At 38.8% G+C, this 16537-nt stretch overlaps 1 protein-coding gene across 1 annotated transcript in view; it reads left to right on the forward strand.

The window, feature by feature from the left end:
- Nucleotides 1-16537, forward strand: part of NWD2 (NACHT and WD repeat domain containing 2) — a 181800-nt gene that overhangs the window by 81761 nt on the left and 83502 nt on the right. Inside the window, exon 3 of the mRNA XM_059382237.1 lies at nucleotides 8313-8429. Coding sequence (XP_059238220.1) covers nucleotides 8313-8429 — 117 coding nt within the window. The remainder of the gene's footprint in view (nucleotides 1-8312; nucleotides 8430-16537) is intronic.

Here is a 16537-nt window from a genome sequence, read left to right on the forward strand (position 1 = left end):
ATGGTAACTCTGTTCAGCTATTTGAGGAACGGCCCAGGCTGTTTTCCAAAACAACCACACACATTTTATAATCCCACCCACAGTGGAGGATGTTGCTGCACATTTTCATTAACACTTATTATCAGTCTTGTTCATGATAGCCATCTTAGTGAAGGCCTCGCTCATTGCGGTTGACTGGCATTTCCCTGGTGACTGAGGACACCGATCACCTTTTCATGTGTTTATTGGCCATCCGTGTATGTTTGTGAAGAAATGTCTACTCGGATCTTTTGTCCATTTTCAATCAGGTTGTGCTCTTATTCTGGAGTTGTAGGAGCTCCTTATATATCCCAGATGCAATGCTATTATCAAATAGGGTCCCCTTTTTACTTTCTTGATAGTGTCTCTTGAAGCACGAAACTTTAATTTTGAGGAAGTCCAATTTATCTCTCTTTATCTTTGATTGCCTGTACGTTGCTGTCCTAGCTAAGAAACCATTGCCAAATCCAGGTTCACAAAAATTTGCCCCTGTTTTTTGTAAATTTAGTTTTACAGTTTTAATTCTTAAATTCATATCCGTAATCTATTTCAAGTAGTTTTTACATATAGTGGGAGGTACAATGTCAGATTTCATTCTTTCGCATGTGGATATCCAGTTGTCCCAGTACCATCTTAAAAAGACGAGTCATTCCTCATTGAACTGTTTTGGCACCCATGTTGAAATCTTTGACCAGAAGTGTGAGGATTTTCTTCTGGATTCTCAATTTAATTCCACTGAATATCCTTTGCCAGTATCATACTCTCTTAATTATTGTACCTTGGTAATGAATTTGAATCTGGAAGTATGAGTCCTCCAATTTTGTTCTTCTTTTACAAGATTGTTTTAGCTCTCCAGCATCACTTGAATTCCCATATGAATTTTAAAACCAGCTTGTCAGTTCCTGTAAGTAAGCCAGTTGGGAGTTTTATAGTGATTGCCCTGAATCTAAAGATTAATTTGGGAAGTATGGCCATCTCAGTCTCCCAGTTCATTTACTTGGGATGTCTTCCAGTTACTCAGATCATCTTCAGTTTCTTTCAGTAGTGTTTTGTAATTTCAACAGTATGACTTTTACATTTCTTATGATAAATCTGTTCCTAAGCTTTTTATTCTTTCTGATGGTCTTTTAAATGGAATTGTTTGCTCATTGCTAGTGTGCAGAAGTACATTTGATTTTTGTATATTGTATATACAGGATCTTGTATCCTGCAACCTTGTTCAACTCATTAGTTCCAACATTGTTTTTTGTTTGTTTTTTAAGATTTTATTTATTTACTTGACCGAGAGAGAGATCACAAGTAGGCAGAGGGGCAGGCAGAGAGAGAGGGGGAAACAGGCTCCCCAATGAGCAGAGAGCCCGATGCAGGGCTCGATCCCAGGACCCTGAGATCATGACCTGAACCAAAGGCAGAGGCTTAACCCACTGAGCCACAGAGGCACCTCCCCCCAACAATATTTTTAAAGATTTTACTTATTTATTCTAGAGAGAGAATGAGAGTATGCAAGTGTGGATAGGAGGATAAGGAATGATAGAGGGGGAGAGCGAGGAAGAGGGAACAAATCCCAAGCTGATTCCACGTTGAGCATGAGCCCAATGCAGAGCTCAGTCTCACGACCCCAAGATCATGGCCCATGCCAAAACTAAGAGTCAGACACTAACCAGCTAAGCCAGCCAGGCACCCTTAGTTCTAAAACTGTTTAGTTACTTTTTTAGTATTTTTAATATATAAGATTGTGTCATCTATGAATAAAGATAGATGTACTTCTTCCTTTCCTATCTGGATGGATTTTATTTCTTTTTTTCTTTTTTTTTTTTTTTCCTAATTGCCCTGGCTGGAACCACCAATGTAGTGATGAGTATAAGTGGTGAGATTGAATAGCCCTCTCTTGTTCCTAGTCTTAAGGGGAAAGCTTTCATTTTTTTATTAAGTATGCTGTTAGATATAGTTTTTGTTGTTTTGTTTTTGTTTTTGTTTCCACATATGCCCTTTATACAGGTTGAGGAAGCTAATTTCTGGTCCTCGTTTTTTGTGTTTTCATCACAAAAGGGTGTAAGATTTTGTCAAATGTTTTTTCTGTCTGTTAAGATTGACCATTTGGTTTTTGCCCTTTATTCTTTTGGTATATAGTGTGTTACATTAGTTAATTTTCCGATACTAACCCAATTTTGCATTCCTGGAGTAAATACCCCCTAGCTGTGTTATATAATACTTTCTATATCCTGCTGGATTAGGTTTTCAAGTACTCTTGAATACACTTGGGGATTCTAGTATCCTCTCCTTTTGTTTTATATTCATGAGATATTGCTCTGTCATTTTCTTATATTTTTATCTGTCTTTGGTACTAGGTTCATATCGGTCTCATAGTTGGGAAGAAGTTGGGAACTGTTTCTCTCCTTTCCTAATTTTTAGAAGATTCTAAATAATTGGTAGAATTCACCAGTGTATCCATCTGGGCCCATGCTTTCCTTTTAAATCACTATTTAATCGCTTTTCTCATTTTTGTTGACATTTTTTTGTTCTATCTTGAGTCTGTTTATGTGACTCATCTCTCTCTAGGTGTTCGTCCATTTCATCTAAGTAATCTAATTCATTGACATTCAGTTATTCATAATCTCTAATAATTTTTTATTTCTATAAGGTTAGTAGTAATGACCTCTCTTTCACTCATGATTTTGGTAATGTGAGTCTCTTTCTTTTTTAAGATTGTATTTATTTGTGAGAAAGAGCATGCACAAGCAGGGTGAGTGGCAGGAGAGGAAGAAGCAGGCTCCCCACTGAGCAGGGAGCCCAGTGGGTGTGATCCCAGGAGCCTGGGATTATAACCTGAGGCAAAATCAGAGGCTGAACCAACTGAGCCACCCAGGCATCTCTTCTCAATTTTTTTTTTTAAATCCAGCTAAAGTTTTGTCCATTTTGTTTTCTTCAAAGAACCAACTTTTGGTTTCATTGATTTTTTTTTTCTTTTGGTTTTTCTATTCTCTATTCTCTGTCCAGTAATGTCCATTATCTATTATTTCCTTCTACTAGCTTTACCTTGCTTTTCTTTCTCTATTGTTTTTTTTTTAAATTTTAAATTCAATTAGCCAACTTATTGAACATCATTAGTTTCAGATGTAGAGTTCAGTAATTTGTCAGTTGCATGTAACATCCAGTACGCAACACATGACATGCCCTCCTTAATGCCCACTACCCAATTACCCCATTACCCGACCTACCTCCCCTCCAGAAAGCCTCTGTTTCCTTCCTATATTAAGAGTCCCTCATGGTTTGTCTCCCTCTCTGATTTCTTACCATTCCATTTTACCCTCCCTTCCCCTATATCATCTATGCTATTTCTTATATTCCACATATGGGTGAAACCATATGACAGCTGTCTTTCTCTGATTGACTTTTTTTGCTCAGCATAATACTCTCCAGTTCCATCCACATCCATGTAAATGCGAAGTATTCATCCTTTCTGATGGCTGCATATATTCATTGTTGATGTATATACCACATTTTCTTTATCCATTCATCTGTCAGTGGACGCTTTGGCTCTTTCCATAGTTTGGCTCTTGTGGACACTGCTGCTATAAACATTGGGGTGCAAGGGCCCCTTCAGATCACTACATCTGTATCTTTGGGGTAAATACCTGGTAGTGCAACTGCTAGGTTGTAGGTTAGCTCTGCTTTTAACTTTGAGGAACCTCTATAGCATTTTCCAGAGTAACTGTACCAGCTTGTATTTCCACTAACAACGTAAGAGGGTTCCCCTTTCTCCACATCCTTGCCAACATTTGTTATTTGCTGACTTGTTAATTTTAGCCTTCTGATTGATGTGAAGTAGTGTCTAATTATGGTTTTGATTTGTATTTCTCTAATTTCAAGTGGTGTGGAACATTATCTCATGTGTCTGTTGGTCATTTGGATGTCGTCTTTGGAGAAATGCCTGTTCATGTCTTCTACCCATTTCTTGACTGGATTATTTGTTTTTTGGGTGTTGAGTTTGATAACTTCTTTATAGATCTTGAATACTAGTCCTTTATCTAATATGTAATTTGCAAATATCTTTTCCCATTCCATAGGTTGCCTTTTAGCTTTGTTGATTACTTCTTTTGCTGTGCAAAAAGTTTTTATCTTGATGAAGTTCCAGTTGTTTGTTTTTGCTTTTGTTTTCCTTGCCTTTGGAGACGTGTCTAGCAAGAAGTTACTGTGGCCAAGGTTGAAGAGGTTGCCGCTGGTATTCTCTAGGATTTTGGTGGATTCTTGTCTCACATTTAGGTCTTTCATCCACTTTCTCTATGGTGTAAGGAATGGTCCAGTTTCATTTTTCTGCATGTGGCTGTCCAATTTTCCCAATACCATTTGTTGAAGAGACCGTGTTTTTTCTTTTCCTTTTTCTTTTTTTAAGATTTTACTTATTTCACGGAGAGATAGAGAGCACAAGTAGGCAGAGTGGCAGGCAGATGGAGAGGGAGAAGCAGGCTTCCTGCTGATCAGGGAGCCTGACATGGGGCTCAATCCCAGGACCCCGGGATCACCTGAGTTGAAGGCAGCTGCTTAACCGACAGAGCCACCCAAGCACCCTAAGACCATCTTATTTCTATTGGCTATTCTTTCCTGCTTTGTCACACAAAGATTAGTTGACCATAGAGTTGAGGTTCCATTGCTGGATTCTGGGTTTTGGTCCATTGATCTATGTGTCTGTTTTTGTGCCCAAAGCATACTGTCTTGATGATTACAGCTTTGTAATAGAGCTTAAAGTCTGGAATTGTGACGTCACCAGCTTTGGTTTTCTTTTTCAACATCTCCTGACTATGTGGGTTTTTTTCTGGCTCCATACAAATTTTAGGATTATTCATTCCAGCTCGGTGAAAAAACTTGATGGTATTTTGATAGGAATTGCATTGAATGCATAGATTGCTCTGGGTAACATAGACATTTTAACAATATTTATTCTTCCAATCCAGAGTATAGAATGTTTTTCTCTTTGTATCTTCCTCAGTCTCTATTGTTAAGGTATAAAGAGTATTGGTTTGAAAAAATTTTTTTAAGATTTTATTTATTTATTTGTCAGAGAGAGAGAGAGAGAGAGCACAAGCAAACAGAGTGACAGGCAGAGGCAGAGGGAGAAGCAGGCTGCTAAGCAAGGAGCCTGATGTGGGACTTGATCCCAGGATGCTGGGATCATGACCTGAGCTGAAGGCAACCGCTTAACCATCTGAGCCACCCAGGCGTCCAGAGATCTTTTTAATATAGGTGGTTATGGCTATAAATTTCCCTCTAAGTACTACTGTAACTGCATCCCATAAGTTTTGGTATTTGTGTCTTTGTCCATCTCAAAGTTTTTTTTAATTTCCCTTGTGATTTCTTCTTTGACTCTTTGGTTAAGACTATGTTGCTTTCCACATATTTATGAATTTCCCAAATTTCTTCATTACTGATTTTTAATGTCATTGCCTTATGTTCAGAGAACATACTTCATATCATTTAAAACGCTCTTAGTTTATTGAGGGTTGTTTTATGATCTATGTTCTATCCTGGACAGTGTTTTATGTATACTTGAAAAGAATATATATTCTTTTGTTGGGTAGATTGTTCTATAAATATGCTAGATCTAGTAAGTTTATAATATTGTTCCAGTCTTCGACTTTTTAATTGATCTTCTTCATAGTCATTCTTTCCATTGTTGAATGTGAGATATTTAAGTCTCTAACTAATATAGTTGAATTGTCTGTTTTTCCTTCACTTCTGTCAGTTGTACTTAAGGTATTTTAAGACTGTTTTATATATACATTTATAATTTTTATATCTTTTTGATGAATCCACCTTTTCATCATTATAAAATTGTCCTTCTTTATCTCTTGTTACATTTTGTCTTAAAATCTCTTGGCTGATATCAGTAATCATGTGAGCTTTCTTATGGTTACTGCTTGCATGATGTATCTTTTTCCATCCATTTACTTTCAACCTATTTGAATCTAAAGTGTCTTGTCTATAGACTGCATAGGCATATAGTTTTAATCCAGTCTGACAATTTCTGCTTTTGTATTATGAGTTGTATTATGTATAATGAGTTGTATTATATTATGTATTGTATTATATTATGTATTATGTGTAATGAGTTGTATTAACTCATTCACACTTAATGGTGTGAATATAGTTGGATTACATCTGCCATTCTACTTTTTTTCTCATATCTTCTGTGTTCCTTTTACTTTTTTGTTTCATGTTAAGTGAACATATTCTAGTGTGACATTTCAATTCCTTTAGATTTTCACTGTATGTTATTTTCTTCATAGTTATTTTAAGACATGTTGTATCAGAATCTACTTATAATTTATACCAACTTAATTCCAGTGAGCTATAAAAAGATTACTCCTTTATATCTCTACTCCCTTTTTGTGCTGTTGTTATATATGTAACTTTTATATATGTTACAAATCCAATTATATTGTTATAATTTGATACTTTTAGGTGGGAGACGAACAGGTATATATATTTATAGCTTTTGTGATATTATCCTTGATATCGTTTATGTTTACCATTTGTTTCTCTTCATCTGTTCTAAATCAGACCTTTCCTCAGGTATGTCCAAATGGTGTAGCCAAAAGGATGGAGAATAGGCTCTCTGAAGGATGGTCAGTTTGTGTGAGGCACAAATAAGAATTAGCATTCACGTTGCAGATTTGTGGGTTTCACAGTTTTTTGGCAGATGGCCAAAAATGTCTTGTTCTAGTGATCTCAGGAATTTACAGAACTGTCAAATTATGGTTTCCATGATGGGGACATGGTCTGTATCTGTGCTTTCCCCCATGAGAGTTAGTAGCCAAATGTGGCTATAAAGTACTTGAATTGATTTAAACTTCTATTTACTTTTAAATAGCCACAGCTACAGGCTGTCATATGGGACACTGAAGTTATCACCTCAGATAGTCCCTTCCTTGATAGTGTGGTTAAACCCTCTAAGGTAGATTAAAGGAAAGAGCCCCCCCCTCCCCCGCCACAAGAGGATAGTTTCATTTATTATAAAACTTACGGACCAGACCATAGAAGTATTTTTTAAGAAGTTGTTATATCTTTATCAGCCATCTAAAAACTCAAACGCAGATAGAGAGCTGATACAGATACAACCATGCAGGGCCACGGTCAAGAGATGTTCCTGAGGCCTGCCTAGGGCACAAGGAAGGACCCATCCTCTGTGCTTCCATCTCCCTGAATGCCCGTGCCAGCCAGGAGTAAGGAAGGAAGGTTCTTTTTCTGCTTGTGGGAAACAAAGAAAGGAAATCTTCAAAGCTGCAATTGGAAACATTTACTTTATTTATGCAGAATAACCATTGAGTAAAGGGAATGAACCCCATATTGCTCTTCACAGCAGATTTTCAAAAGAGGGTGCTTGTAAATGTCTTTACAGACTCCCAGAATCCTCCCTTATAGTCTTTGAAGTAAGGAGATAGAAGATCCTATTATCCTCACTTCTCATTAAGGCATACCACCTTTCATTGTTTCCAATACATGGTTTTCAGACATGTATTGATGAAAGCCAAACTGCTTTCAGATGAAACAGACATAACCAAAATGTCTATCTCTGTGGGATAAAGTATCATAACAGGCTTTTTTAAGGTTTGTTTTTTAATTTTTTTTAAGAAAGTTTAATGTTTGCCTTTAGGTCAATATATATTAATTGCCATTGTGTTTTTTCCCTTCTTGTATATGTTTTTTAGATTTTACTTATTTATTTGAAAGAGAGCATACAACAGAGTGGGGAGGGTCAGAGGGAGAAGCAGATTCCCTGCTTAGGGAGTCCAATGTGGAGTTTTTGATGCCAGGACTCCAGGATCATGACTGAGCCTAAGGCAGACGCTTAACTGACTGGGCCACCTAGGCCCCCTACTTCTCATATTAAGATACACAGTAATATTATAGACTATTTTTTTTTGTCTCAAATAATGTGGTAACCATATTTCAGGTGCTTCCGAACATTTTTTTGAAATTCTTTTACCATTTCAATATAATGAAAGTCTGCCCCCGCAAAGCCTCTGACATTTAACATTTCATTTTCTCTGGGGCCATGTCAACAATATAATAAGGAACAAAAGAAATTATAATGTTCATCCCTAGCCCATCATGGGATGAAAAGAATATCTATTTGAACAGATCTTAAATATAATTTTCCCTCTTAAGGGAAAACATGCTGCAAAGAAAAGAGTTAAAAGTCACGTTAGCTTAACATTGTAAATAAGAATAAAACCCACAGGTAAATGAATTTTTCCTGCAGGTAAATTAATCCTGCCTCATCATTTGGTTCCCAGGTCATAGATCTCTACTGGGGCATTGAGGAAGACGAATGGGACAGCCCAGAGCTCCAGAAGACTCGCATGAAGCTGTTGGAGGATTGTTTGAAAACTTCTGCAGGTCCATGTTTTGTTGTGGGTATAAAAAAACTCATGCTTTATATGAAATTGTGGATGACTGTGAGAATTGTTGATGTGTGATTCTAAAGGGACTTTTAATTATTTTGAATGAGGAAAAAAAAATACTGCCTTTTCTGTGTCTATTTAAAACCTTTAAACTGTTTCATTGCCCTCAACGTGTGAGAACAAAACCTTCAGCCTTCCGTAAGCAGCACTGCAAATTAACAGTGAATAATTTGAAATGGTAATTGAAGGGATGACTGGGGTTTGACGACAACTCCCCCAACACCTTGTGATCAGCACAGAGGATTACTGTGTCAGTCCACAGTGAGCAGCCTGATGTTCCTCATACCGGGTAATGTATTTGATCATAGCGTCTCCATGTCTTGACGCTAGAATTTTTGGCAATTTTTCAACACAGTGACTGAACCATTGTTAAAGTCCATCACCGTACGAAGTCAAATCCAACAATAGGAAACAGTGCCCTGAGGGGTGAAAGATTTTGTCTTTGGAGTGATCTTCCAGCTACATGTTCATTAAAAGCTACAAATTAACAGATTTTTCAAGTGGAATATTATTTACCAAAGAATACCCACTCTTCTGTCTTAACACAGGGGTAGTAAGATAAGTAGGTCATTCTGTAGCAGGTGGTTGTATAAAACCATTGCCTGCATTTAGCTTAAGAAAGGACCTTATCCTGAATCCAAATAGATCTAGCAATTCATACAAAGTTTCCCCTCTCAACACAGGATGTCTGGAGGCAGATGGAGGAGCTTAAAATTACTGGTGAATGCTTCAAGGAAACTCTCCTACAGTTCAAAACTAGATTTGGTGCTACAAGAGTTTTTCATCTTTGTTTGCATATCTGTTAGGCTCCCCGTAGGATTAGGAAGACATGCTATCAGAAATCTGGCCAGTGGATAGGGAAGTTCTTACTGAGGATAACAAAGTGCATAAAAGCTCTGTAACATTTTTAGTATCAGTGTATAGGTCATTCACTTATTTACCTGCTACTTTTTGAATGCTGCTGGGCCAGGGGAGGCTCTTAGTGCTAGGGACAGGGTAGGCTGACCCTTGTGAAATGGTAATTTTGTGCACCACTTGGGATTTAACCTGAAATTTGAACTAAAACTCCCTGCTTTTCAGAGCTTGCTTGCATTCTTGTTGGGGTGGGGTCACAGGGAGAGGGCAGGCAAAAGTGAAGGAAAGAAGGAAAATCTTAAGTGCTGTGGAGAAGACTACAAGAAGGAAGGAGAAGCCCTGACTGTTGCAGGGAGAGGAGTTGGGATCACGCTTGGCATGCTGAGGGAACAGTATGGGCAGGAGGGGAGAGGACTGGAGAGGAGGTCCTGTCTTGGGCTTTAGCGTCATGAAGTGGGCTGCAGAGATTTTGCTTTCGGTGACCTGAGAAGCCACAGAGTGTTCTAAGAAGAGGACTGCAGTGATCTGATGTATTTTAAGGCCCACTGTGGCTATTGAGTGTAGGATAGAGGACAGAGCATGGAGCCCCCTTGGAATGCTAATGCAGAAAACAGATGGCTTTGGGGGGTTGAAGAATGGACATCTAAAAACAGTGCTAACACAGAAAGTCCCAAAAGCCACGTACAATATCAGACGATCTAGTAGGGGTAAGGGTTTAAGACTTTTTCCACGGATGGGTCTTCAGAGGATAGAACTAGGACCAGTGGATGGAAAGTACACAGAGACAGGTTTCAGTGCCAGGTAAAGAAGTTGGAAGATTCAGCATTCACTAGTTTTGGGGTCTTACAGAGCCCTGGGTTCTGACATTATTTCATAGCCGCATGATAGTGGAGGAGTTTCCTTACTACCCTGAGCCTCAGTCTCTTCCTCTGGGAACTGGAGAATATGATGAAGAGGCTAGTTATCTAGCTCCTGGGGTCATTCGGAAGATGAAATGAGACTCCAGAGCTCTTTTGTAGGGTCTCACCCACAGCAGTCCATAGTACGTGTTCATCATTACTTGTGGTAATTCACTGTTATCTCTCAAAATGATCTAAAGATGAAATCTCCCGGCCCAAATTGTAATGAGAGCTTCACCAAGAAAGTTGTCCTCGGAGGAGGGACTACAATGCAGTCTGGCAGGGGTGTGGGAGAAGAGATTCAGACTGGAAGAAGAGTCAGACCGGGTTCTATGGTATGCTCTGGGGAGTCACAGTTGTGATGCTCTCCACCCCACTGTCCTGATCCAGCCTCAGAAATTCAGGAATGAGAGAGACGTTCTCCCCTCCTTTATCTCCCTGTGGCCTGTCCTACCCAAAGTAACTAAAATTAGTCATGGCCATTAATTCTTAGAATTTGCTGGTAGGGGAGTGAATAAAGCCGGCACGTTTCAGCAGGTTCTGAGAGTAAAGGTTAAGTGATGGAGCATCAGGAACAGCTTCGTGAGTGTAAACAAATGATTTTTCCCTCTTCCTGCTCCTTGCTTCAAGTTGAAACTCACGGCAACCGTGATGAAACCCTGTGGATATGGCTAGGATTATTCACCCCAGTGATCCCAAATCAGGCAAGACTTAACCTCACTACTTATGGGAAATAGTACATCTCTTCCTTCCTTTCCTTTTGTAACTATGGTAACAGCAGGCGTCTAGGTGTTGCTTTTGAGCTCCAATTTCCTTGCCCTGCACTCCCTTGTGGCACTTCTAGAAGTCATGATGACCCCTGTGGGTTGCAAAATACGGTATATTATTTTCCCTAGTGCTAAAGTCTTTGGCAAGAAAATTCACTATTGCTGAATGACAAAGTTTTTGTATTTTCAAAGGCTTTACAGGTAGTAACCCTATGTTACAGACGAATTCAGGAACCAAACAAAGCTTTCATTTTAAGTACCCAGGGGAACTTGGACTTATATGTTACATGTGTTTGGATCTCTCCAGTTTCCTCTCCTACAAGTTGGCCTTTGGGTATGGCCTAAGGCCCTGGAGTCATGCAACCTGTGTCCGTTCATCCTACACAGCTGTCTGTACTGGGTTTTGATCACAAGGACGGATGGGAGTCAGGGGCTGGTACCTGTGTCCAGTTCTACCCTCTGAGGTTTGACTCAGGAGACACATCCTACATTAGAAGACATCACTTCCAAATTTGAATTACCTCAAAAGAATTGCTTGTGACATGCGAGCATTGACCCTGGACCTTAGGTGAAGTCCTGTCTCTTGGCCAAAGTAGATAAGAACAACTACTCTGCTGGCTTGAAGAACTGGAAGGTTTGAAAAATTTCCTTACTGAATTAAGGGAGCTGCCGCCAAGTATGTAGGAGCTGTGGGGGATGCAGACGGCGTCTCGCTCCATCCCTCAGTTTGGAGTGGACGACATAGAAATTTACTGAGAGAAAGGCATTGGTAACCTGCCCTAGGGGAGTCAGGCCAGGCCTGTGTGGGGAGCCAACACAGGGAGTTCTAGTTACTACTGACTGAGACAGGTAAGAGAAGATTCCAAGACCTCACACGCAAAGGGGCAGTCCCTATATCTTAGAGTAGGGCCAAAGAGAACGCTGCCTGTGGTAGGCTTTGTCAATTCCCAGAAGTCTCCGGGAGCCAAAGCCCATAGAGCATCCTCCTCATTGGGGTACCAGATATAAACAGACATAGTCTGTCAGCATTGGATAGAGAAGCAACTGAGACCAAAAGAATGGGACTACTGCCATCATTCTCACCTGAGTATAAGTGGACACCAAACCCGACTTCCACGCCCCACCCCTGCATACACCCTCCTGCCACCAGCAGCCTGGATGGTACGGGCAAAGAGCAGGCCCCACGCTCGCCTGTCATGGCCAGCTCCTGGCAGCCGCACCCAAGACTGTGCACAAAGTGGGAAGAAAGAAACTCGGAAATAGACATTTTCAATCAGGCTAGATTTCAAACCAGAAAGACAAAACCAGAAAGGGTTGGACTGAGGAATCTATCATTACTGAGCAATTTAAAGTTTCCCCACTAAGCAGAAGAGGAAAGATGAAACAAACAAAGTTCCCTCATTGTTACTGGTAAAAATTAAACCTTTCCATATTTGTACATCCCTGAGGGACACCACTGAATGAAACCTGTGGTATAGAGATCAATTCTCTATTAACTGTGTCCCCACTCTCCTTCAGAATGACATTATGCTGCCTTAATGGTTCAGACTGCTTCTTTTTTTTAAGTAATTTTCAAATTCTCCGAATTAGCTTTGGAAAATATTTTATCCATATTCCAATATATGATCGATTTACCTTTTTAAGTATTCTCAATTAAATACAAACATGAAAAAATATAAGTCTCGGTTTGTACTCAATAAAATTGTGCAGGGTTTTATATGATTTAGTTCTCATCTTTGTAAGTATAGGTTTACTAACCAAAATGTACTAAACATAGAAAGATAGTCATTGATCTGAACTGGAAAACCATTTAAATTAATCTAGATTTTTAAGTACTTTCTTTAAAAAAATTAAATAAAAATCTAAAACCTTAGTTTTTCAGAGAGACTTTTTTTTAATTATTATAAAACTAAGCTTGTCCAGTTGCTATCAACTAGCCACCATAGCTCCAAAATAGGTTCCAATTAGGTTCCAATGATAAATTACCCCATCATCACCAAAGGAATGTTACAGTGGGCAGACCTTGAAAATTACTCTTGAAAAGACAGTTATCTTGGTGGTAGAATCTAAGAGAGCCCTCCAGTTCATTTCTCCTAATACATATAGTTTAAGCCACTGTTTCCTGATTCCCCTGGTATGGCATGTTTTGGGTGGTAACAAGATGTCTGGAGAAAAGAAAGTAAATGGGAGAGCAGCCGGTCTCTGTATAACTCTTAACTGGTAAGAAAAAAATGTTCATTGAAAACTACAGTCCAATGGACTTCTGCTTCTGAGTAGAATTTCAACAACTTAAACTATAAACATTCTGTATTTAGAGAGATCGTAGAGCTAGGAAGATCTAGATGATTAGACAAGTTAGTTTCCAGAGAGAAATGCCCTTCCTTGGTGAGCTGGCTTTACAGATGGAGGATCCCCAAAGTCGCAGCAGTGTTCTCTATGAGACACGTGCCCATCTGTGGGCCCCACGGGATGATGGAAAGCTAGGATGGAAAGCAGAAGTCTTCTTCCACAGCCTTAGTGTTTAGGACACAAAGTCCACTAAAACCTAACATGAATATTCAAGTCTTGCCCCTGATGCATTTTAACCAAAGTCAACTGCATCAACCAAAACTACAACCTAGTTGCACCCAGTTCAAATACTGAAGAGACTAACACGTTAGCCTCTTACCCTGTCACTCTAACATAAGAAAAGGAACCTATAAATAAGAGTTCTTTAAAATACAATATCCAGACAAAAATAGACACATAGATAAATGGAATAGAAGAGGGAGCCCAAAAATAAACCCACACTTACGTGGTCAATTAATCTATGACACAGGAGCCAAGAATATACAATAGGAAAAGGATAGTCTCTTCAACAAATGGTGCCTGGAAAAGTGAACTGCCTTCTTTACACCAGACACAAAAAAGTCAAAATGGATTAAAGACCTAACTCCTAGAAGAAAACACAGGCAGTAATCTCATAGACATTAGTCTCAGCAACATTTTTCTAGATATGTCCCCTCAGGCAAGGGAAACAGAAACAAAAATAAACGATTGGCACTACATCAAAATAAAAAGATTTTTTTCAGGAAAGGAAACCGTCAACAAAACAAAAAGACAACCCATGGAAAGCGAGATGATATTTGCAAATGATATGTCTGATAAAGGGTTAATATCCAAAAATCTATGAAGAACCTACACAACACCAAAAAAGAAAGCTGATTAAAAAGGGGCAGAAGAGGAGCGCCTGGGTGGCTCAGTGGATTGAGACTCTGCCTTTGGCTCAGGTCATGATCTCAGGGTCCTGGGATCGAGTCCCACATCAGGCTCTCTGCTTAGCAGGGAGCCTGCTTTCCTCCTCTCTCTCTCTCTGCCTGCCTCGCTGCCTACTTGTGATCTCTCTGTGTCAAATAAATAAAATCTTTAAAAAAAAAAAAATGGGCAGAAGACATGAGCAGACATTTCTCCAAAGACGACACAGTGTAATAAAAGTACCGTATGATCCAGTAATCCCACTGGGTATTTACCCAAAGAGAACAAAAACACTAATTCATATATGAATTAGTTATCTACAGCTCTGTGGGGTTTTTGCAGCATTATTTACAGCAGCCAAGGTATAGAAGCAACTCAAGTGTCCATCCATAAGTGAATGGATAAAGAATCTGTGGTGTGTGTATATATGTGTGTGTGTGTGTGGATATACATATATACATACATACATACAATGGTTTATTAGCCATCGGAAATGAGATCTTGCCATTTGCAGCAATGTAGATGGACCTAGAGGGTATTATACTAAATGAAATAAGTCAAAGAAAATAACTGCTATGATTTCACTTAGTTTCAAGTTTTTATTTAAATTCTAGTTCATTAACATACAGTGTAACTTAGTTTTAGGTCTAGAATTATTTCAACACCCAGTGCTCATCACAATATGTGCCCCTCTTATTCCCCATCACTCATTTAATCCATTTCCCCCACCCAACTCCCCTCCAGCAACCCTTAGTGTATTCTCTATAGTGAAGTCTGTTTTATGGTTTGCCTTTCTCCACGTTCATCTGTTTTGTTTCTTAAATTCCACATATGAGTGAAATCACGTTGTCTTTCTCTGGCTTCTGTCGCTTACCATAATACTCTGTAGCTCCATCCAGGTCATTACAAATGGAAAGATTTCATTCTTTTTTATGGCTAATATTCCACTGTGTAAAGATATCACAAATTTTTGATCCACTCATCAGTCGATGGACATTTGGGCTCTTTCCATAATTTGTATATTATAGATAATACTGTTATAAACATCAGATAAAACGGTATATTATAGATAATACTGTTATTATAGATAATACTGTTGTGTATTATAGATAATACTATTATAGATAGTACTGCATATATCCTTTTGAATCAGTACTTTTTTTTTAAATTTATTTGACAGACAGAGATCACATGTAGGCAGAGAGGCAGGCAGAGAGAGAGGAGGAAGCAGGATCCCTGCTGAGCAGAGAGCCCGATGTGGGGCTCGATCCCAGGACCCTGGGATCATGACCTGAGCCAAAGGCAGAGACTTTAACCCACTGAGCCACCCAGGCGCCCCAGTACTTTTTTATCCTTTAGATAAATACCTAGTAGTGCAATTGATGGGCCATAGGGGCGCTCTACTTTTAACTTTTTGAGGAACCTCCATGCTGTTTTCCAGAGTGGCTGCACCAGTTTTGCATTCTCACCACCAGTGTGAGAGAGTTCCTCTTTCTCTGCATCCTCGCCAACCATCTGTTGTTTTCTATGTTGTTATACAGGTGTGAGGTGATACCTCATCATAGTTTTGATTTGTATTTCCCTAATGATGAGTGATGTTGAGCATCTTTTCATGTGTCTGATAGCTATCTATATGTTTTCTGCCCGTTTTTTAACTGGTTACTTGGTTTTTGGGTGTTGAGTTTTATAAGTTCTGTATATATTTTGGATACTAGCCCTTTATCAGATAGGTCATTTGCAAATATCTTCTCTATATGACTTCACTTATATGTGGAATCTAAAAAGCAAATTGGACCAAATAAATCAACCAACCAACAAACCAAGAAAACAGACACTTAAATTCAGAGAACTGGTGGTTCCTAAGAGGGAGCTGGGTGGGGATATGGGTGAAGAGGATTAAGAGGTACAAAATTCCAGTTATAAATGTCACAGAAATTAAAATTACACAACAGAGAATATAGGCAACAGTAGTATAAGGGTGTATGGTAAAAGAAGGTGGCTACATTTCTTGTGGGAGCACCGAGTAATGTATAGAATTGTTGAATCAGTGTTGTACACCTGAAACTAATAAAATGTATGTTAATTATGCTTCGATAAAAAATAATGCCCAGAAAACAATGAAAATTACAAGCCATGCAAAGAATGCCATGTAAAGAAAATATGATTAATAAACAAGGAAAAGTAGATAATAGAAATCATACCCCCAGATGTCCAAGAGGATAGAGTAGGCAGGCAAAATCTGTTAAATAACTATTTTAAATGTTAATGAAAATATAAAGATAGGAAAATTAATGAGAAAATG

The sequence above is a fragment of the Mustela nigripes genome, chromosome 1, assembly GCF_022355385.1.
Source record: "Mustela nigripes isolate SB6536 chromosome 1, MUSNIG.SB6536, whole genome shotgun sequence".
In the NCBI taxonomy this organism is placed as follows: Eukaryota; Metazoa; Chordata; class Mammalia; order Carnivora; family Mustelidae; genus Mustela; species Mustela nigripes.